The following is a 23024-nucleotide window of genomic DNA, read 5'->3' on the forward strand; positions in this document are numbered from 1 at the left end:
ATTATCTTAAATGTGTCTTTTTGTGTTGGTGTTTTAAGAGGATTAAGAAAACCCATCGTTCATGCAGTTTTTTTTTTTAAAAGCTTAAATCAAGTCTTTGGCTCCAGTGTGTCAAACTCACAAGCTTCTCAAAACACTTTCTGTTTCAAATTGTGTTTATTTTCCAAAATGCATTCAAACAGCCGCATCTTCTATACTGCATGTTTGAGGGAGCAGCCCTTCATTTGTGCCTCGCACAGATTCATTCAGGAATTGTTCAGATGAGCTCCCCAAACGCCGGGGTGGCACTTCGGTCGGCGCGCTAAGTGAAGCACCTCATCCTTCCAGTTGCGTGTTCTTCAGCAACTGTAACCGCAGCTGCAGCAATAACCAGTAATTTACCACTGTTGCCTTTCTCAAGAATAAAATGGTGAGTCAAGCTCCAGATGCCAATCTAGTGAGCTGTGCCGGTGCTAAGAACACATTTCTCAAGAGAAAAGAAGTTTAGGGGGGGCTGGTAGGCCTGTGTAATTAAGTCAGTAATCTTCAAAGAGCTCTTTCAGTTCTGTTTCACACATTTAAGGAACATTAAGCTCCAGCCTCGTGTGAATATTGTCATATTTGGGGTCTGTGAGTGCTTCCGTTCCTGGCAGTTTTTATTTTCTTTCTGGGTGGCAAGGGAAAAGGGAGGTGGTGGTGGGGGTGCGGTTGGGTGGAGCGTCACACTCTGCGTCCCGTGCTCTCTTCATTACTTGAAATGCTCTACTGGGAGATTGCAACAGCTTTTCACCCCTCACCACCTGCAATTCTCATCACACCGGGTTCGTTCACAGTTACTTGCTCAGTGCTGCCTCAGCATCCGTCTGCATGCTTTCTTTCCTCAGATTTTTAACGTGAGCAAAAATATCCCATATTCTCGAAAGCCTTTGCTTGAAAATCTGTGCCTCCTCTATGGCTGCTGCTGTTCATCGTGGCATATATGAGGCTGCAGATCTTGTTTTTTTTGTTGTTTTTTTGCCTTCCATAAACACACATGCAGAGAAAACCACATGCAGGCAACAATGAACTGTGCGTTATAGCCCATTTGGGAGGCTGCATAAGTCCCACTTTGCATCTAGAAAGACACATTGCTCCCTAAAAAAGGTCATTTGAAACATAAACACCTGGAGGAAAGGGTTCAGTAAGTCCTTCATGAGACATCCAGGTTTTCGTTACTGGCTGCAGATCTCTGCTCACAGGTTTAATTAACTTCAATAGTCTTTGGATCAAACAGTAACGCTGTCTGCAGAGGTGTTTCTCATCACACTGTTACTGGAGGAGACTTCTGCTCACTGACTATGATGGATCCAACAGTGGTGGGAGGACAGGGAGACTGGAGGGGCCTGTATCCTCCCTGGTTGGGGTCCAAAAAGGTCGGGGTAGAGGACACGGGGTGGGCAAAGCCGATGTATTGCGGGTGCAAGAACTGCCCCTGGTGAGACATGATTTGAGTGGCCTGCTGGCAGTTGAGAACAGAGAAGTTGGTGGGCATGTTGACGAAGACGCTGGCATCAGGAGGGAGGCAGCAGGAGGCCTGGGCCCTCATGAGAGGGGGCGGGGCATTGCGGGGCGCAGCAGGCGGCGCAGACGAGCTGGAGGACGTGGCTGTGCTGGACTGTCGAGATGAGGAGCCCCTGGAGGTGTTTGCCATCATGGGGATGGTTTCCAATAAGCGTCCACCAGTGGCCCCGCCGCCTGTGGCACCTGTTGAAGACAGTTCCTGCTTGGGTCGGAGGCATCGACAGCAGCACACGGCGACCACGGAGCCCACCAGAATGAAGGCCACGAACACGGAGCCAACGATGAGGAATGGCACATAGATGGGAACTAGGAAAAGTATAAAAGATGGTTAAAGATTTTAGTCTTTAGCTTAAAAAAAACCTCAAGATCATGCTGCTTCTACCTCTTGTTCAATCAATTCTCCACATTAAAAGAAGGTCATCTGAAGAAAAAAAAAAGCGTGAACAAGAAGGGCATCTGAGCTAAACTGACTTAAAGCTACGCAGGGATTGGTACCCAGAGAGCCCCTGGCTCTCATTAGCCGTTATTCCCTTTGTTTTGATCCGTTTTAATCCTCAGCACCCTGCTGAGCCCCCAGCCTCCTCGACCCCACAGACCAGAGTGGCATTCTTCAGGCTCGGCCTCTTGTAGATACGTGTGACCCCTCTTTTTCGTTGACTTTTTATGACTGGGCCTTTGAAAATAAGTTACCCAAGCTGCGCAGCAGCCCTTGGCATCCGAGTACAGCAAGGTATTAAAGTGGACAGATTTAATGTAGCAGAATGGGAGGCTTTTCAGCCTGTAAATCAGAGGAAAATGTGAGTTCCTTCTCGCTGACCTTTTACTTCATTCTGTTCAAGGCTGCAAATCAAACTTGCTACGATACACTGGTGGATCTCCGTTCCACCCAGCCGAATCTGGCCAGCCTGGGTCAGCTAATAGAAATGTTATTAAACATGTGAAGTCCTGACATTTTTATATGTGAAGCCCCTGAGTTTAGGAGTGTAAATGTGTGAAAAGAGCCGGGGGTGCTCCAGCAATAACTTTGAAACACAAGCAACAAAACTTTTCCTTCCAAGTTTTCCAACTTTCCTGTTGCCAAACAGCGGACGCCTGCAGTGGTTTAAGCTGAAACGAGGCGACAAACAGGATGAGGTCACTCACGAGGTGTTTCACGTTCCCAAAACGTCCATGTTACAAATGCTAGAGGCTGGTTCCGTGTTATTCTTCCCACAGGGTTTAAGTCACTTTCCACTCTGAATGCTGTAATGAAGTGTAACTACACCAGAGAGAGAAAAGGTGGCAGCTGGCTCCAGTTTCCTTTTGTCTCTGGGTGCTTTGAAATACATCCCTGACTTTTTTTTCTCTCTCAAAATGCTCATCAAAAAGTTGCGAGGTACTAAGAGGATTACCGCATGAAGCTTGTTAAGAGTCACTCCTTGGCAGGGCCAGCAAAGTCATCTTTTTTTTTTTTTTTTTTTTTTTTTTTTTTAACTTGTCCTGTCCAACAGCTAGGCAGACAGATGAGAGCTGAGGGCCTCTTGGGTTGGACATATTTTACTTTAACAAGAGGGGTTATTAATCTTCAGACAAACCAAAGGTATGTCTGAATAAACCCCTTTTGTAATTGAGGCCAAACTTTATTAATTTCAAACATGTCTGAAAATCTTTGGTGTTGGACCGGACGGAAAAGGAAAGAGGGGAAGAAGAGAGAGGGACGTTAGAGAGAGGGGGGGTAGGGGGTGATAATAGGAGGGGAAGGGGGATAAGACCATGAAGCAGCATAAAGCAACAAGTTTACTGGTTGTTAATCATTATGGTAAGGTTCAAATGTAAAAAAGAACAAAAAAAAAAAAAGGGCGGAGCCTGTCCACACACAGCAAAGTCATCTTAAAAGCAAGCCGAGGTGTGGGGACTTCAAATACCTTGACCCATTTGGGTTTGGACCTCGCAGCTACTCGCCCCTAATAAACAGGCCTCAAGTGAGCCTTTGTATGACAGCACATAGTTTACCAAGGAAATGTCGCTGGAAATCATTCACTGCCTTTTTCCTGCACTTATATGGCCTCAGTTTTAACATCTCTGCCTCCACTCCTCTTTTTTCTGCTCTGCAAAAGCTCTATTTCTTGTGTAACTCCATCCCTTCTGACTGAGAAGCTGCTTTGAAACCAGCTGGTAAATCACACGCAGAATAGAAAAGGTTTTACATAAAGACAAAAGGTTGGCTTTTATGCCCCACTTTGATGAAAATCATGTATTTTTAACATGTTCTTGTGGAATTTTTCTCACGATAGACTCCATATATAAAGAAAATGAAGCTTAAAAATTAAGCTTCTTTATTCAAAATATGGTGAATAATGGGCAGAAGAAAAAAAGTGCCATTGGAAATAGCTGGTAGATGTGATGTAGGACCTACAACTGCAACACATAAACTCCCTGCCCTGCTCCATTCTGATGCATTCACTTGTAGACTTAAAGATTCAAGTACGTCTTCGTTTTCCTCCTCCGAGCTGGCGCAAAGCCATACCACTGGATAGTTCAGAATTTGCTCACCATTTTTGTTGCACTAGTAATGTTAGATTGGTGGGGGGTTATGGGCTGTAGGCTAGAAGGAGAGAGCGTAAACAAAGGGATGATAGGCAGTAAGTGAAGGCTTACTTCTGCCCACAACTCAGAGGCGAATTTAAAAAACACTCCTGGCGCTCTACAGAAACGATGTCCAAGACAGCATCTCAGACTAAAACTGCATGCAAAATATGACTCGAGTGGGACTTTAACCCCTTAATGCTGGGACTTCCAATTATGAAAACATTTTTTGCATATGTTTTGCTTGAATGTAAGTTTGGAGCAGAAGTGGTTTGATGCATATTTGCATCAGTTGGTGTCAAGGGTTTAAAAATATTGAATCATTGAAATATATTTAAAATATCAATTTTTTTTAAGTTCATATATTAGTTTTGTTTTAAACCAACTTGTTTACTGTTTCAGTTAACCTCTTCACGTATTTCCAGCCATGAAAAAAACATTTTTGCTTCATGTAGAGACTAAATCACGGTAATTTTGGAGCTAAAGGAGGTTTGATGTACGTTTGCATCAAACCTCCACCTCCATTGGTGTTAAATGTTAGAATTTTGCTTTTTTTAATTGAAAATGTTACTTTTGTGCAACTTGAATCACGAAAAAAGCTGTCAAATAAAATTGTTTTGGAGAGGAAATTAGAGATTAGAATTAGACAACTAGAATCGATGTCTCATTCAATCACATTAAACCAAAAATGTAGTTAAATTGTGAACTTCCTTGTGAATCCACATCAAATTCATTGAGTATTTTAGCAGCCCTGTGTAAGAATGAACTTTTTTATACCTAAAAGTTAACTTTTTAGGTTTGACATGACCTTCATTGACATTATTCAGTGTCGTTCTTTCTTGGAGTACATAAACATTAATACTAAAAAATATCTTCTTAACTATCCTGAATCAGATGAGGAGCATGACTGCCTTCCTCCTTCCCTCTGGCCTTGAGTGAGCACAGAGATCTCTTTTTGTTGCATTGGAAGCCCCCCTATTGTTGCCTGTCACTTGTCCACACCTGTTGCTGCAGCTGAGCTGCGGCAGCCGTGCCTCGGTTACAGCAGCCCCCCTCTCTTAAGCTCTTGTTTTGGGAAAGGTCTTTGTGGCCGGCTGGACTGCTGTCTCCTTGAGCCCTCCCGTGGGCTTTCTCCCATACCTAAATACCACATGTTCCCTCGTGTTAAGCACATTAATAACTTCCCCGACACTGCAGCATGAATCTTTCTTCTGTGATGAATTTGCAGCCAGAGAAGGAAATATGTGTAAAATGCTTGAAAAGAACCAAAGGAGTGGTGAGGGAAAAGGGGGGGTCACCACTTCCGCTTCCACTCTTGGTAAAGGAAAAAAGCTGCTTTTCTTTAGGTTAGTTTGGCTGGGGGCCACAGTGTGGAATGTATCTACCTCTTCCTGCAGTGATAAGGCATTGATAGTGACACATGAAAGATTACACTTCAACCTCTGTTGTTCCTCTCATGTCCAGTAGCTGCACTACAGTAACGTTTTTCAAAATACTATGCAGCTCCAAAAGACTTTATGGTAGATTACCTGATGGGAATGTGAGCAGTGAGGAATGAGGGGCCACGGGGTGGGACAAGAAATTAATATTTTTTGCCACATTAATCGACAGTACAAGATTATCAAGGGGTTCCCGCTCCTGAGTGCAGCTCAGGTTCTTTATTGGAAGTAAGTGTGACTCTCTTTAACAGTGATCCTGTTAGGAAATGATCATTTGGGGATTTTTATGAAGAGGCCTGTCAGCGGCCTGTACTTGATCTCTGTTCCAAGATCCGGTCAAGTCCAAATTTGATCCCCGTGGGGACGGCGTGATTTGAGCTCTTGCACTGTTACAGAACAAATACAGCTATTTATAAGGGCACAGTTTGCCATTTGTGAGTGCAGTTAAGTGGGGCTTTTTTTTCCTGGAGGGGGGGTCTGCTGTCTCCTGTGCAGCTGTTGTTGCCAAGTGGGACAAACAGCAGATCTTCCCTCATGACAGTGAGGGAGACTTAATGAAAGCAAACCTATAGAAAGGTCATATTACTTACGTCCTGCATGGCTTTATGACCTCTGCAGCAACTGAGATTTTTCGAAACTGTGAAACCTATGCTTCATGAGGCAAAATGTGCAGCATTTTGATTGTATGGAACTGCTTTTTGGGAAATATGTCAAACTAAAACTGTATTGTATCCATAAAAAAACGTGATCAGGCGTTTACCTGCCCGGGAGTCTTTGTTCTCTTTGGTTTCAGTCCCGGGCTCCTGCGCCTGCCGGTCGTTGTCGCAGGTCCCCTGATCCAGGCGCGCGTCCGTGCTGGCGCAGCAGTAGCGCAGCTCACATTTACCGCAGCAGATGATTGAGTCCTCTGCGTCGATCTTCTCCGGGCACTGGAACCCTTCTTTCCACGCGCCCTGAGAGTCGCGCCACCCGTGGCAATACTCCCCGCTGGCATTCACGTCCACAATGACCAACAGCAGAGTTACAATCCCAGCGACAAACGTCGGCAAACTTCCTGCCCACATTCTCGACAAGGTGCGATTCCCCTCGTCCAGCCTGGTGCGCCGGGTGGTGGTCCTCTCTGGGTCGGTGCGGTACAGGGAGGCGAGGGGGGAGAAATGATGGAGCCACAAACCACTTGAGTCATTTGTTAGAGGGTTTCTGTGCGTAACTCAGATCTCTGCAGTGTTGGGTAGAACCCTGGCTTTCCCGCGAACGTGTTAAAACATAAATGTCAACTATCAGGAAACGTGTACAGATATTCCAATTAAAAACTTCCCAACGTTTTTAAAACCCAAAATATTTTAAATAGTTTCTTTAGCGCTGCAGTTCGGAGATTCATGTCTGCTCCTTAATCCTAAAAAAGTTTCTGATAGGACAGGAGACCAAAGCATGCTGCCCAATCCACGCGTGCACTGCTGTGGTCACTGCGGTGTGTGACCCGTGCGTAAAGACAGAGCTCCAAAACGCACCGTGCGTCGCTGCGCGTCAGTTGTCAGTGTGTTGGGCTCCGCTGTGAACTGCAGCGCGACGGATCCGTCCAGGTTTGTGTAGAAGGGAGAGGGGCGGGTAACCCACACCTCTGGAGAACAGTGATGCTCTGCGGGGATGAGCGGATCCCGGTCGAGTCAAAAGAATACTACTTCCTGTTTAGAACTATTCTTTCAGGCACTTTGTATCCAATCCAATGTCACCACAGGTATCAAAACAAAGTTGGAAACAAATTTAAAAACGAACGAATCTAAATGAATTAAAATAAAATGCTGATAAATTTATTTCTAAATTTGAAATTCGTCATAGTTTCCTCTTTGTTGTCAAAAAACAAGCTAAGGCTTGTAAAAGAAGCCCATTTATTGTAAATAACAGTAGATAAGAACAATTATGTACTTTAAAAAGGGAATTGTTGCAGCTAAAATAGGCTATTCATTTTTTTTCGAAGTTAAATCTTATTTTGGAGAAAATTCAAGTGCAGTTACGTATTTTCTCATTGTAACTTTTATGCTCTTTAAAATTATTTGTTGAAGAATAAATGAATGTCGGCTCTTTCTATTTTGAAGTTAGAATATTTTTAACCTTATTATTAAAAAATGTATTTTATTTTTTAGACTTCTGACGTAAAAACCAAGCCTAAATCATTTTTTTTATTTTTTAGCCAGGATATTTGCTCATTTCTGCATTGAACGTCCTGTAGAAATACGTTTTGCTAAAGATTCAGTTTAAATAACAGGAACGATACTGCCACCTATTGGTTATAGTTTGTACTTTTTGTGCAAAATAATATCAAAGTAATGTAGATTTACATAATTTATTTATGTATTTATGTATAAAAAACAAAAATACAGCTGATTTAAGTAATAAAGGAGCTTGTATCCATTTTCTCTTCAAATGAATTCAATAATATATTTCTGGCTATTTTTGTACATTGCATTAGGAAATTTTGTTTTCATATTTTTTCTTTTAAAAATAAAACAAAATCAGTTAAATGTAAACTCTAAGTTTGAATTCTTTAGTATAAAATCGAAAATCAGGTGTGGATTCCCGATTTAGATTGCTACCAGAAGGTGGCAGTGCAACACAAAGGCCAAAAACTGTTTTGCCAAAACAACGAAGAAGATTTTTTTCCCATCATGCCACACCGTGAAACAGTATCCGTGGCAACAGCACAGGAAGTGGCGCGTAACTTTTTAAAAGTTGTCAAAACAACAACAAAAGAGGAATGTTAACACGAAACAAAGTCTCCATCATTTTGTTTTAGCAAACAAAGGTTTATTTTTTTCGCCCCAGTCCGCCCTGGTTGTAAAACGTACGTTTTATTTCAGCTGGAAATTATGTTGATCGTCGTGCTATTGCTAACTTGAAGCTAGGCAGAAAGCTGATGATGATACTTGCTTCATATCTTTGTGTGTGTGTGTTTCTGCAGATGTCATTTGCCAGACTGGGGCGTTCACAACAACCAACGAAAGGAAAGGAGTCTGTTCGCGCGAAGAAGGCCAAAGCTCCAAAAAGAGACTGGGTGGTGAGCAAGGACACCTGCTGTCACTAATTATTAAGGAAAAACAATAAAAAGGAAGGAACCCTTTATATTTAAATTATACAATTTTTCTTAGGAAAGTCACTATCGATTGATTAAAGTATTGAATAGAGATTAATATAGATTTGTTTCCTGTTATAATGTGGCTTTCGGTTAATGTTTCCTTTAAAAAGTTCTTTATGAAAGTCCCTTTACTCTTCTGTTTGAATCCCCAGTTATGTGAAAATACTTAATTTGATAACAAATCAGATTTATGTGACTTCTTCCATCTTCAGAGACATTAAGATATCAGTGGTTTAGCTATTTTAACAGCTAAAGACCAGGGTAATAAATTATATATTGGACTCTAATCATCTTTTGAGCAATTTTAAAAGCAGTCCCAGTGGTCTTTTAAGTATCCTGTTTTTAGCCACAAAAAAACAAACAAAACCTGTGTATTCTTCTAGGACATAGTTTCTGCAGAGCAGCTGTAGTTCATTAGAAATTCCCCTTTGAGTTGTAGGTGGGACTGTTGACACCCCCCTCCCTGTTGCAGGGCGCACTCTGTTTACATGTTATCCTGCTACCTGAAATTCAATTGGAGCTATCCAGCTGTACAGTTTTGAGCCAGATGTCAGCTCGGACGGGGAAAACGATATATATGTCCTCCATCATCAGAAAAATGTCACAAGGGCATGTTTGAAACACTAAAAACAAGATTTCCTTGGAGTGGGTCTTTAACAACCACCGTTTAAAAAAATAATGTTGAATATTTTTTGTTTCAGAGCACTGTCCATGATCTGTCTGTGCACAAGCCAACACCGGCTGAACTAGTAAGCTTTTAGAGTTATGCACACTCCGTCATGCGTTTCAGAAACACAATGGATTTTAAAATAGATTATATCAGTTGTCATTGATTGTTTTTGATAACTAACAGCAAAGAAAGTTAACCTGTTCTTTCTGCTTTAGACTCATCGACATGAGATTCACAAGTCTCGAAACAAAGCTGTTGCTCAGTGGGAACTCAAAGAAAAAGCCCTAAAACGTTGTGCCAGACAAGCTGGCAGCCCCGCGCCTCTGGATCCAGCTAGCCTTAGTATCATCAGGGAGGTGTGTGCGATTATTCTCCTGGATTTAGCATGTTTTCTGTTAAGGGTTGATGACATGTCTCCTACCTGGTGGTGTGCTGCAGGTTTTCTCTGATCAGCTGCTGCTGCAGGACGTACTGGCCCGTTCTGACAGAGCCATGGCTGTTGTTAAAGACCTGTTTGGAGATGCTCCACAGAGACAGATTGGTAATGATATAGCCTGTTTTGTACAATACTCCTTTTTTTTTTTTTACTTTACATTTAAAGCTTCTTGTGTTGTTTTTTTTATAGGACACCCCAGTGTGACAATGGCACCAAACTGTGATTCTGACACAGAATTGCCTGTTCTGGAGAGACCAGATCCCCCGACTCACTTATCTTTCCTCAGCCAATCAATGATGGATCAAGAGGTGTGTAATTTTTACAACTCTTTTTTTCCCTTTAGCACCACCCTGAAAGAATATGAGTCTTAAGAATACCTTAGGGATGTGGTGTAAATGAAACCCTTAAACCATTTTGTTGTCAGACAGAAAGAAGTAACAGATATATCTTTTATAAAAGTTTTTGCGTTTTCATGCAGTTCAGTTTCGTAGTTATCTGCTAAACGTTTTTTTTTGCTTTTGTTGCTCTGAAGTCTGGTTCTTCTTCATGCTGCATGAGTTTTATTTTTCATCAAATGAAGTTTTTTGCTGCTAATCAATTTTATTTCAGGCTCTCAATGATCTAGAAGTTTCAAAGGAAAACCGCAGAGTTGAAAACACCAGTTCAGACAGTCATGTAATCCACAGGTAACACATTCAATGAACACAATCAAAGGGTTGTCATAGCAACTTGTGTGCTAATGCTGTCATTTATTTGCAGGGTAACTGGACGGAAATCAAAGTCGCAGTCTGGAAGTGGAGTTTTACGTCAGCAGAAAATGCATCACTCCAACTTTCATCATGCAGACAGCGATGATGGTCCTGTGACTCCCTGTGCATCACGAAAGCCACCAAACCAAAACGGTAACCTGTAGTTAAAGTCAGCTGTTGTTGTGGGGATTGAACAGTAAAATATCAATCAGACTGGATCTTGTTGCAGCTCTCAATGCCACAGTTGCTGTTCAGCGTGTTCGCTCCAAACACTTTGAGGAAAACGAAGAGGAAACGTCATCTCAGGTTTCTCAGGTCCTGAATCCTGAACCGCTGCTCTGTCGATCTGGTAATAATTTTTGACTACTTAAGGACTTGGTTTAAAACTATAAAATATTTAAATGTATTTATTTATTTGCAGGAAGGAGTGGCAGCTGCACCAGGAAGGTCAGGAAATGTGTTTCTCATGGCTCGGAGCTGGACGGCTCCACTGCTGCCTCTCTAAGTGGGGAGCAGTCCGGTCTGGGGCTGTTGCAGGCCATGCTGGGGCAGGTGGAGGCAGACTTGGACGCTTTTTGTCCTCAGATGGCGTCAGCTCAGAGTCTGAAACAGCACAAAACACAAAGCCTCACTGGATTCTCTGTGGCCTTGGTCTCAACACTTGGGAGATTAGTTCACCTCCTCAGACAGGTATTATAGAATAAAGGTTTTTCAGTGTCATCAAGCATCATATGGTTTGGAAGAAAAAAAGAAAAGAAAAAAAATCCTCTGCAATGTCCAAAATTCCCCGAAAAGACTATTTAGTGCAGGACAATCTAGTGCCCTGGATTTTAATGCCATTCAGACACTTTTCTTTTTTGCTGCTAATTATGACATCACCCACTTGCTGAAGTAATATGATCCTTTTATAAAGGTTATTTATGAATCCTCTTTTTTCAAATAATGAAAACTCGGATCATTTATAAAAGTTAAATGTAAATTAATTTTTTTCAAATGACAAATTGTTCAAACACAACGCATTGTGGTCTACATTCAACAGTCTAGTGAGCATCAATGGACACTATTTTTCGCAGATACTTCTGGGAAAATCTAGGGCACTAGATTTTGGAATTGTAGTTTTGACACCCTGACAAATTAGTGAATAAGGTAATTCAGACACAGCTATTAAAGGGGCAGAATACAGAGCCGCGAAAGTAAGGACGTTTAGTCTCCAGAACAGTTTGAGCGTTTTCCCACAATGCCTTTATTCCTGCTAGCCCTTTTTTTTGGTTTTGAAATCTGTAGGAATCTTTTTAGGTTCTTTAATTTTAGAGTTCCTCTGATACATTTATTTCTTTTCATGTTTTTGTGAAAGCCTCCTTTACTGCCTCCCCACTAACGAAAGGTTTTCAGGTTTAGAAATGCATGTCTGTCCTCTACAGACTTGCATTGCTGGTATTCAGGAGGATGTACTGATTTTCAGTGATCAAACTTCACGGGATTTTCTAAACATGAACAGATCAGGTCAAGCTGAAAGCTGTGCCACAGAATCTGGATTTCAAATTAAGTAAACTGGTTGCTTCACAACTTCTTCAGTTTATCGTCTGTTTGTGCTAAATAAAAGCGTCTGCTTTTTGGTTCGTTGTTATTTCAGTGCCTCACAGAGTGTGTGATTCTTTCCATATGCCTGAGTTTGCTCATGTTCGGTCTGCTTTTTGTGAGGCGGGAGAGGATACTCAGAAAGAGACTGAGGGCAGACGGAGACTTGAGGGAGAACTGAAAGAGCAGCGAGGGCTCATCGACGCTCTCACCGCAGAAACCATGGCTCTGAGAGAGGAGGCTGCTGCTGTGCAGGTGCAGCCCTTTATTTATCTCGTCAGTTCATCCATGCGGGTTCTTTTCTTTCATTTTTACATTTCTTGTTTTCTGTTGCGGGCGTCTCAGGCAGATCTGCAGCGGCGCACCGCAGAGCTGGAGCAGAAGTTGGATAATGTGGTGTTGGCGATGGGAGGACTGGGACTGTTGGGGGAACCCTCCAGCCCGTACCAAACTTTTGTTCCAGGTCATGTCTGTTTGGTTTAGTCTGCATCAATTGTAATTATAGATATGCAGTAAACAGTGAATAACTCGTTTATATTTGTTACTGTTTGTGTACTGTAGGTAAATGTGCTCCAGATGCTGAGCGAGCTCCTACACAAACTCAGGGTTTCGTCTCTCCTGCTGTCCTGCTCACCCCACCTCGACAAGAAAGTATCCTCCAGCAAAGTCCTGGTAACACTGTTATTCATTAAGAATTGAAAGTTCTCCCAGTGTGGACCTTCATCTTGGATCTGAGAGGCTTAAGTTTCCCTGTCCCTACAGGTCTTCATCCACAGCAGCTTCCTTCGATAGATTTCCTGCGTTCCCGTGAGCCTGATCCACCTCCTGGTTCTGCTTCAGGGCTGACCGGACTTTCCTCCGGCCCCTCTCTGTCAGTTACCTCTGACTCTCGCCACTCGCACTTCTCTCCAGACTCGCTGCTGGATGAGATCACCAAACTGAAAAGAGAGAACGACCTGATCAGAGCTCAGCTGAGTCAGGCTCAGGGCCTTGGATCTGGGGTCAGAGGGGCTTCTGGCAGAAGCGATGATCGCAAAAGCTCCACCGTCACAGGAAGAGTCTCGCCTCAGAATGAAGGGGAGAGAATAACATCCAAGTCCGCCAGCACAAACAGAAGGCGTCAAGAGGACGTGTGTCCTGGAAAAGAATTGCAGCTTGAACAAACGAGAGCCGAGATGGGCAGTGGGGTTGTTTCAGAAACCCCAACGAAGGTCAGAAAACACCTCATTATATTTAAATTCAGACATTTAGTTTAAATATTACGTATGTTTCAAATCTTTAACTAAATCAATGTCATGAAGATTAAACTCTTCCATTAGAAACTCATTGCTCTAAAATCAATACATGAAAAAACCAAGAATTTATTAAAGACCTTTGTAAATCACGTTAAGATAATACTGTTTTGTTTAATGTTCAGTGGGATTAATTTATTTTTTTTGGACAAAAAATTAATTTCCTGATATTTGTAATATACTTACAAAGACAAACAAGGCCTTCAGAGCTAATTAAGAGTATCTATTTCAAACAAATTTAGGATGAAATGAGCAACAAACAGCCCTTCTAATTTAATTCAATTTTATTTTATTTATGTAGCCCAATATTTACAAAAAAAGTTATCTCAATGGGCTTCTGCTCAGAGTGAGGGCATAAAATCTGTATTTAACAAATAAGATGGAGTCTTTTTTTTTCACAATTAGGACACCCTCAGTGTAAACAGTGTGGAACAGCGCCTCCTGGAGCTCAACAGGAAGAGTGCAGCGGCCAGGGAGCGACTGCTGGAGCTCATTGAGCAACAGAAGCAAAGTGTTGCAGGCAGAGCTTTTAACTCGGACTCCCCCATCCCTGCTTCTGCTTTCAGTCCAGAAACAGCAGGTATGATGGGGGAGGGTGTAAGATCTGGATTCCTATCAGGTAATGACTTCATTGTCAGTATTTGGTTTTCAGCTGGAGCAGAGTTGGTGCCTGAGCGGGAGCTACCATCACATCATAGAGGTGAAAGAAGGTGGGCTTTTTAAAACAATTTTAATTAAAAAAAAACATCTACAAAGCTGAAAAGATCTCATGTGTAACTGCTGGAAAAGAAATCACATTTTTATCTTCATCTCACAGGTCTGTTGGGTCTGTTGGGTCTGATGTGTCGTCTCACAGATTGGGTTTTGAAATTGACAGAAATTCACAGGTGCTTTAACCTAAACTACAAACTAAAGTCTTTGAACTTTAATAAATGATTTTAATTTGCACTATTATCATTCAAACAGGTGGACAAGCAGAAGAAAAGTGAAGGCTGGTTTGCTTTGTCTGCCCACATGAGATGAGAACGAATTACACCTTTCAATCTTTTATCTATTGTTATTTTCATTTACCTGAATAAAATAGCTTTTATTTAAAAAAAAAAAACTGGGATTTTTGTGTTCTGTCTATGCTAAAGTTATATTTTTTTACTCACACCAGCAGAGGATAATTTAAATGCCAACATGTCCTACCCTAAACTATACATACAAATGGAAAAAAAAGATTAAATCTGTACAGCTTAGACAACTTCAAGAATGATGAGCAAAATATGAATAAGTGTGAAAAAAAAATCAAATAATAACTAAAAGTATATAATGGTTGCTACTTAAAACCTTCCACGTATCTGCTTTGCTGCGCCAAATTTTATTTGTCCTGCTGTTTACCTTGTATATGTCTTATGGATGCTTTTTAAAACACCCATGCTATCTTATATTTATATAACCTTATTACTATGTTATGCCAGCTCGTCATTGACTGTAATGAGACCTAATTCAGAACTTAAAGTCCCTCTCAAATCATCTTTTGAGTTATTGTAAAAGTGTTCCCAGAGAGAACACTTTCCCTATAAAAAGTTACACCCTTACTTTTGCGAGGTATTTGTTAACTGATATAATACACCCAACAAAAAGTACTTGTTATAAAAAATGGATCAAAACATGACAACACATTATAATTTAAATTACCAGTAGTTCTCTTTTATTTTCAACTGTGGTATGTGTAAAAAAATGAAAAAGAAAAAAAAGGGAAGTTCCTAAAAACATGCTCAAAATTACTGAAAAATTCGGAATTTGAGAAAAAAAATTCCTAAAATAATAACAAAATGATACTAGAAACTTGGTCTTTGGTCCACCCATTTCTGGGACACATAAGACTTGACTTGACATGCGACATATTGAAATTCATGTAAATGGTTTTGCTCGGGTGAAAATCCCCCCGGTGAAAGTGCTCTGGGTTTAATTATGAATATGATGTTTTTAGCCATATAAAAAAACAGTGTTGTTTTGGAGGACATAGTTTCTGTACAGCGGCAGAAATTTGAGCTGTGGGCGGAACTGTTGACGCAAAACAACCCCACCCCCTCACCATTGCTGAGAGCTCTCTGTTTACACATTCTCTCACTAGCTCACAGCCCGTCACAACCCAAACCTAACAGTACCAGTGCAAAAAGAAATGATGAGCAATGTTAGAGCTGTCCAGCTGTACAGTTTTGATCCAGATGCCAGCTTGGGTGAGGAAAATGAAGATGTACATGGATGTAGTCGTCCACAAGTGGATGCATCAGAATGGAGCAGAGCAGGGAGCTTGTGACACACCTTGTGTATTTTCTACGTGACAAATTAACTCTTTTTAAAACAGCATTTTTTCGTCTGCTCCTGAATCACAATGATTCGAATGAAGAAAAACTCTGAAATGCAATTTTAGGCTGAATTTTCTTACATTATCTTCATCATGGGAAAATGACACAAGAACATGTTAACAACAATTTTTATCAGTGGATCTTTATTTAAATAGCAGGAGTTCCTCAGTGTCCTTTAAAGTGCTCAATGTATTCTGATGTATTTTACGTTCCCACAATGATTCAGTTATCCTTTTCACTTCTTAAATAACTTTTGTTTAATCTTACATCTCGCACACGGATGTCGCGCTTCCCTGTTTGAATAAGAACACACATTAACTTTTGGCTTAATGTTTGCTTTTGGTTTTAAGGTTTTAGGGTGATGCTAAAAAAGCTGAGCGCACTTGAGTTTTGTATTTGAGCATAAGGGCCGCGTGGGCATTGACCAGCGGGGGAATCAAAAGGAGTAAATATTGCAGATAATAAGAGAATGGAGGGATAAAGGGGTAGAGACAGCAGCCGTAAACGTGGGGGCAGAGGTCACAGTGGACAAGCAGGGGGAAGCAGGCGCGGCTTATTGTACCCATCCCGCCTCTGTGAAGGACAGGGTGAATGGGGATTAACCCCAGCCCAGTGCCCCTGAATACCCTTCCTCCAGCGCAGGGCCTGAGGAGGTTTCCCATGTGACCACCACTCCTCCACTCCCCACTGTTATTCTTCACACTGACAACTCACAAAAGCAGGGAGGCTGCTCAACTGATGTCAGAGGAAAAGGTTTTTCAAATTCAGGAGAAAGGGGAAAACTTGACTAAAGCAGGTAAAACTCACAAACATGCCACTTCAGAGGGGCATCCAGGCCATTTCCTATTTAATCTGCCCCCATTTCACCTCAATAAAGTGGACTCAGAAAACAGAGTCGGGATTGTGCACACACTTTAAAAGTGGACTTTGGGCTCTTCTTTCTTTCTGAAATTACTGCATAGACAGATTCATTAAATATCATACATACTTTATGACAATGTTGATTTAAAAGTAACTTAAATACAATTTCCCCCAATGTAAGAGCTCTTTATACTTTTTAACATTATAATAATCATTCCATGACAACATTTCCTCCTTAGTGGTCCTCCATGTGTTGCAGGGGTCTGTTGGAACCAGCAGAGGGCAGTGTTTATGTGCTGCACTCCTGTGTGGTTTCTTGCAACCTTTATAAAAACAAATGTTAGCCCCCCCCCCCCCCCCCCCCACACACACATTCAACATAAATAAACACAAAAATCAAAACTAAGCACATATTGAAAAATAAATAAATAACATACTTAAGCTTCAAAACAGATCAAATCCTATTGGGTTTTTAGAAATGTATAATTTTTTCTGCCATTTTTAGGCAGAAGCAAGTTTAATGTCATCAATTTGCAAGTTTTATTATATTTTTTGTTTGTTGTTGATCAAATCTGTTATTTTTTTTAAAGTGTTAGTAAAATATAATTGTTTAAATTGATATGTCACGTGTGCACATGTGCGCAGGAGCGTCCCTTGCAGCTCTGCGAAGTTCAGATCTGATGCAGGCCGTTGGCTGCTGTGAAAATATTATTGCAAGTGTTTATTATTGCTTGAGTGTGAAACAGTGGGAGTGTTGTGTGTGCTGCACGGCTTGGTGGAGTAATGGAGTGCTTGCATGTGTGCTGGGGCAGTGGAGGGTGAGTGGGTGAGGTGGGGGTCCTTTCCCTGCTCCCTCCACTCCGTTTCCCACCAGCCAGCCCCCAGATCGTGGCCCATTGCACCCTGGGTAATGGGGAGGCCTATTGGAGTTGATTAGTTCCGGCTGTATCCCAGATAGTTCTGACAGGCAGGAGAAACGAGCTCTCAGCGTGAACCTCCACTTCCCCCACAAACCCTAGTCTCGGGCACAATGGGTGAAGCAAGAGAAGGGCTTTTTAAACAACTGCAGCTTCCCTTTGCTCCACTACTTGCCCGGGTCAAAAACTGTGCTACTATCACCACAAAAACCACATTGCACCGCTGCACAAACAAAACCTGAACTGCTTCAGCTAAAGTCTGTCATTTTCACCCAACTTTAAAGTCGTTTCCTGTAAACTTTACTTTCTACTTGTGCACGTGCTTTGTCGGCACCGTGTCAAACCTCTCATCCACTGTGTTGCACACCTGTGGCATATATTGGACACATTCCTGAGCATCATTCCTTTCTGCTGCTCTGTCTTCACAATCCTCTTTTACCCATGCAGCCCCCCCAACCAAAATCCTCCATGTCTTCCCCTTTTCTCTACTTTCTCCACACATAATTGATTAGGGACTGTTTTCATAAATCAATTTGGGACGCACATCAGTCAGCCCTGAATGGAAGGCGCCCCCGCCACTCTGAGCACTGATATTAATCGACATCTGCATGCTCTGCCACTCTCACTTACACACACACATCTGTATGCCCCCCCCCCTCCTTTAGTTTAGGTTTTGGTGGTTGCAGATCACCAAAGATGAAATATGTAAATATTTTTATTCCCCAGTTGTGGAGTTACTGAAGACTGAAAGTAAGCTAAACACCGCATGGCGTTATGAATAAATTAAAAGAGAAATGTTGGCATTTAAAGGAATTTGTCAGTTGCAAAAGGATAAAACAACAATCCAGGGGGGGGGGGGGCTAATCAGATTTTTCCCTTAAATCTTTGCTGAACATCCTAATATAAGAAAGATATTCCTTCATGAAATGAGTCTTATTGCTGTTTATACTTAAAGTAATTTAATTGTCTTTTTTTTTTAAAGTGACTTCATCCTCTTTTCTTTCCAACATTTTGGATTCTTGTTTTGGATGTTTGATATTAAAGTAACCATGACACCACCCTTTCTTATAAAAAAAAGACTGTTGAAGTTGCAGTGGATTCTGGGAACATGAGGTTGCAACAGCTGCAAGTGATATGCTGCAGTTTGGCCTCTCCCCTCCGTCTGGATTTTCTTACACACTGCCTTTTTTGCGCATTTTTTTTTAATACTTTGATGTTCTTTTAGGAAAAAAAAAACTCCTTTGTTCCTTTGGCTTTTTACCTTTTCTTCATCTTTTCAACCTCGCCCCTCCGTCCCTGCCGCCATGCTCCAGGGTGTTGGCTTTAATGGCAGTGAAAGCTGCTTTGCTCTTTAAAATAGGTTTGTTCTAACGAGAAGAAGTGGCGCATGCAGCAGAGAAGGAGCAGAGGGTCACAGCTGAAGCCAATTGCATCCCTTTCCTGTCTGAGGCGCTGCAGGCCGGGTCAAGCTCAGGGTCATGCAGGCCCGTCGCTCTGACTGGGCACTGGTGCCGGTTCTGAATTACAGCCAGCATGTGTGTACTGGACAGCACGTGTTTGTGTGTGAGTTAAGAGGAGAAGGGCAAGGGGGGAAACATCTGTTTTTGATCCCCCCCCAAAAGCCTCTTTTTCTCCGGACCCGCTGGCGTGCCTACTGAGGGCTGAGAGGGAAGAAGGCGAAGGAGAGGGCAAATGAGTGGTCACACGCTCACAGACGGTACTTGTTGATGAGGCGTGATGCGTTCCAACGCCACGTCCTCTTTTACTTTTTCTTTCTTTTAGTGTCATCAAAGGACCCCAACAGTAGAACATTGATAGTGATTAAATCCCAATATATTAATATATCAATAAATTGTGTAGCAAATACAATTCTTTTAACTCACATCAGCATTTGGAAATAATGCACGTTTGCATTAACAGGAAGTGCTGATCTGGATATAAAGAGATTTAAAACAATGACGACCCTCACACACGAATTGCAAACCAGAATATTACAACTAGAACTTTATAACTATAGTAATGTTTTTTACTGGTAAAAGTAGTCTGGACTTCTGCCTTTCTTTTTAAAAAACAAAGCAAACAAACAGAATCAGCGAGGTTAACGCATTCACGCCGTATGTTGCTAATTCAAAATTTTCCATTACACCCAGGATCCCACTTCAGATAGTATCACCACGATGAAAAAAACTGAAGAATACAATATTGATATTGGAAAGAAATTAAGGCATGAAGGGGTTGATACCTTTTCAAAAAAGCAAGAGATTTTGATTAATTATGTAAATAATGAATCCTCCAAATGTGAGGAAATCCCCAAATAAATATATATGAGGATTAACCTAAAAAAATAATTTAGTGCAAAGATCTGCATAGCCTGAGTTACCTCACAACAGGTTATGTGTTTTATTTAACTTTAAGGATTAAAAAATAAATCATTTTTATATTGTGAATTTTAACAGAAAATCTTTATTTATTTTTTACTTTTGAAGATTGGAGCTTAATCAAACTTTTTTTGGAGGTTAATTTCCAGCCCTACTGTAAATGTGTGGCTTTTTAATATAATTAGAATAAAATGGAAGTAATCTTATCAGACTTTGATCAAAGTTGGTCAAATTTACCAAAACCGTTTATGTTTCCTCTCCTTGTTTTTCCTCCTGCAATAACACATGACTTCACATTTTCCTATTAGCTTTTTCTTGCTGTCTATGTTGAATTTTGGTGCTTCAGTCTTTTTACTGTTATATTTGAAATGTTTCCAATCATAAAGTAGACATGATAATATTTTTCTCTTCTCCTTGTCTTCTCTTGAGTCCCTTCATGGGTTTACATCATCAAAGGAGCCACAATGGAGAAATTGAGCTTTAGATTAAAACAGCTCATAATTTTTTGAACTGACCCCACAAAACAGCCTAATAATGTATAAACGGGGACAACAAACAAAGCTGCACAAATGCATGTCACCAGACTTACTGACTTATCTCTTTAAGAAGGTTTTTTCTTTCTAAATTCAAGTTGGATCTCTTTGAGAGTCGTTAGAAAACATAAAAACCTGATCAGCATTCATGTCAAAGAGCCAATAAACATCAGATTCACCCCCTAAGTGTTTGCTTCTCAGAGCAAAATAGAATATTAGATGAGTCAGTGGGGAAAAACAGCACAGCATTTCTATTTCTCCTTAAAAGTCCCTAAATCAGCAACTGCACAAATATACATCTGAACATCATCATCCCAGAAAAACATCTGGAACTACTGAACATGCACAGGATTGCAAACTGACACATTTAACAGCGACACAGTCTAATTATTCAGAAGTAGCTGAGTCGTCATATTGTGACAGAAGGTTAAAAAGTCAGCAAAACATACTGACTGCACTGTTTTAACCTTCTTTCTGTGACCTTGCAGCCTGGATAGTTTGCCAGTCCATCGTAGGGTCACACACAAACACCTCTTAGAAAAATTTAGAGAAATCAATGAACCTGTGAAGCATGGTTTTGGCCTGTCGATGGAAAAAAAAACCTAAACATGCACGAGGACATGCAAACTCAACACAGAAAGGACTAAGAGATTTAAACTGGAGCCTTCTTGCTGTGAGGTGACAGTCCCAACCACCTTACTACCATCAAAAACTTAAACTAACGCTAATTTAAAATTGTGCATTTCATCGGGTTGAATCAGACAGACTGTAATTTGTTTTTGGTCAATACTTTCCTAGCTAGAGAAAGAAAAAAATGTCCACGTGATTGCCAACATCCAGCTGACTGGAGAAAGTACCTTGCTAAAAGTCAGTATGATTGAAGACACAGGATGAAGGAGGCACAAGTCTCGGTTTTAGAAGAGAGCCAGGTTTGCTAAACTTCAGTTGGAGACCCTCCCAGAGGTGAAGCCGCTCAAACAGAATGTAAGAAACTTCAACCCAAACAAACATAATACAGTCGTTGATGGGTTAAAATGATTGGTTGAATGTTAATTATTCACTAATAAAACATATTCGCACACATTTAATGGCATACTGTAATAAATGTCAGCTGGATTTTATTTTAACGCAATACATTTTCCTACATTATTTACTGTAATGCCCCAACAAAAGATGGAGGCCAAGGTCGAACAGGAAGTTCAGTGAAGAGCACTTTTTTTAGGAATTCTTGACGTTTATCAGTGCCAATATTTCCTCTCACCTTCTAAAAAAGAAGTCTTAAACTACAGAATTTTAGTTTGAGTTGGAAAAGCTCTGCTAAAAGTTCTTTCCTTTTTGGAATTTGAATAAAAACGAACAAAACGTTCATTTAATGGTCGGTTATTCTGACTTTAGTTTGAATGATTTTCAGAGAATCAGATAAGTGAGGATGTTTTTTGCATTTGACCTCTTCATACCCTGATTTATTTCCAATTATACAGAAAAATATTCTAGAGTGTTTTTTTTTCCGTTCACAATAATTCTTCTCTGATTTTATGAGAGTTTGTGACAGAACTTTCAAAGCAATAAGGAGAACATTAACAACAATCTTTTTTTTTTTTAAGCATTCTTATGTCAAAAAATGCAACATATTACTACTTAACTTTGGCACAACATTGTTAGTCGTCTGACAAAATAGGGATTTTCTATTTTCTTTGTCTTTTGGTAAATTCTGAAACAACATACACTAACTGGCCACTTTATTAGGAACACCTGTCAAAATGCTCGTCAACGCAAGTTTCGAATCAGCCAATCACATTGCAGCAAATGAATACATTTAGGCCCGTAGATGTCGTCAAGACAATCTGCTGCAGTTTAAACCGAGCATCAGAATGGGGAAGACAGGGGATTTAAGTGACTTTGAACATGACATGGTTGTTGGTTTCAGACCAGCTGCTCTGAGTATTTCAGAAACTGCTGATCTACTGGGATTTTCACCTGGAACCATCTAGGGTTTACAGAGAATGGTCTGAAAAAGAACAAATATCCAGTGAGCAGCAGTTCTGTGGGCAAATATACCTTGTTGATGCCATAGGTCAGAGGAGAATGGCCAGACTGGTTCCAGCTGGTGGAAAGACAACAGTGACTCAAATAACTACTGGTTACAACTGAGGTCTGCAGAAGAGCATCTCTGAATGTACAACAGGTGGGCTACAGCACCAGAAGACCACAAGTAGTGTAACTCCTGTCAGCTAAAAACAGGAAACTTAGGCTACAATTCACAGACTCACCAATACTGGACAATAAAAAATTGGAAGAATGTTGTCTGGTCTGATGAGTCTCCAATTTTTCCAGTACGAGATTTGCATGGTAGGGTTAGATTTTGGTGTCAACATCATAAAAGGATCCATTCTGCCTACTATTAACAGTTGAGGCTATATTTTCTTGGCACACTTTGGGCCCCTTGGTACCAATTGAGCGTGTTTATAATGCCACAGTCTACCTGCGTATTGTTGCTCACCATGTCCACCCCTTTATGAGCACAGTATACCATCTTCTGACTGGTTTCTTGACCATGACAATAAGTTCACTGGACTC

General features: G+C 41.0%; 2 protein-coding genes across 2 annotated transcripts; one reads left to right on the plus strand and one right to left on the minus strand.

Annotated features, from left to right (window-relative positions):
* Window positions 1-137: 137 nt before the first annotated feature.
* shisa2b (shisa family member 2b) lies at window positions 138-7184 on the minus strand. Its single transcript, XM_004081270.5, has 2 exons — window positions 6304-7184; window positions 138-1845 (listed from the first exon to the last, which is right to left on the minus strand). Exons 1-2 carry the CDS (start codon window positions 6605-6607, stop codon window positions 1280-1282), a joined length of 870 nt encoding a protein of 289 aa, XP_004081318.1. The 5' UTR covers window positions 6608-7184; the 3' UTR covers window positions 138-1279.
* Window positions 7185-8191: 1007 nt separating this feature from the next.
* spice1 (spindle and centriole associated protein 1) lies at window positions 8192-14506 on the plus strand. Its single transcript, XM_004081271.5, has 18 exons — window positions 8192-8385; window positions 8503-8598; window positions 9378-9425; window positions 9562-9702; window positions 9785-9887; window positions 9972-10090; window positions 10392-10468; window positions 10542-10684; window positions 10761-10880; window positions 10953-11221; window positions 12233-12364; window positions 12455-12572; window positions 12671-12781; window positions 12872-13320; window positions 13807-13981; window positions 14054-14111; window positions 14219-14288; window positions 14368-14506. Exons 2-18 carry the CDS (start codon window positions 8503-8505, stop codon window positions 14422-14424), a joined length of 2286 nt encoding a protein of 761 aa, XP_004081319.1. The 5' UTR covers window positions 8192-8385; the 3' UTR covers window positions 14425-14506.
* The last annotated feature ends 8518 nt before the right edge of the window (window positions 14507-23024 follow it).

This window comes from Oryzias latipes, chromosome 20 (genome assembly GCF_053564925.1).
Source record: "Oryzias latipes strain Hd-rR chromosome 20, Olatipes_Hd-rR_3.1".
NCBI classification, from domain to species: Eukaryota; Metazoa; Chordata; class Actinopteri; order Beloniformes; family Adrianichthyidae; genus Oryzias; species Oryzias latipes.

What these genes read in the sequence shown, in the direction of transcription:
- shisa2b (XM_004081270.5), bottom strand. Translation starts at nt 6,607, where the DNA reads ATGTGGGCAGGAAGTTTGCCGACGTTTGTCGCTGGGATTGTAACTCTG. An exon ending in GAACAAAGACTCCCGGGCAG is followed by an intron (nt 1,846 to 6,303) that starts GTAAACGCCTGA and finishes TACTTTTCCTAG; the next exon opens with TTCCCATCTATGTGCCATTC.
- spice1 (XM_004081271.5), top strand. Translation starts at nt 8,503, where the DNA reads ATGTCATTTGCCAGACTGGGGCGTTCACAACAACCAACGAAAGGAAAG. An exon ending in GCCTTAGTATCATCAGGGAG is followed by an intron (nt 9,703 to 9,784) that starts GTGTGTGCGATT and finishes GGTGTGCTGCAG; the next exon opens with GTTTTCTCTGATCAGCTGCT. An exon ending in TATCCTCCAGCAAAGTCCTG is followed by an intron (nt 12,782 to 12,871) that starts GTAACACTGTTA and finishes CTGTCCCTACAG; the next exon opens with GTCTTCATCCACAGCAGCTT.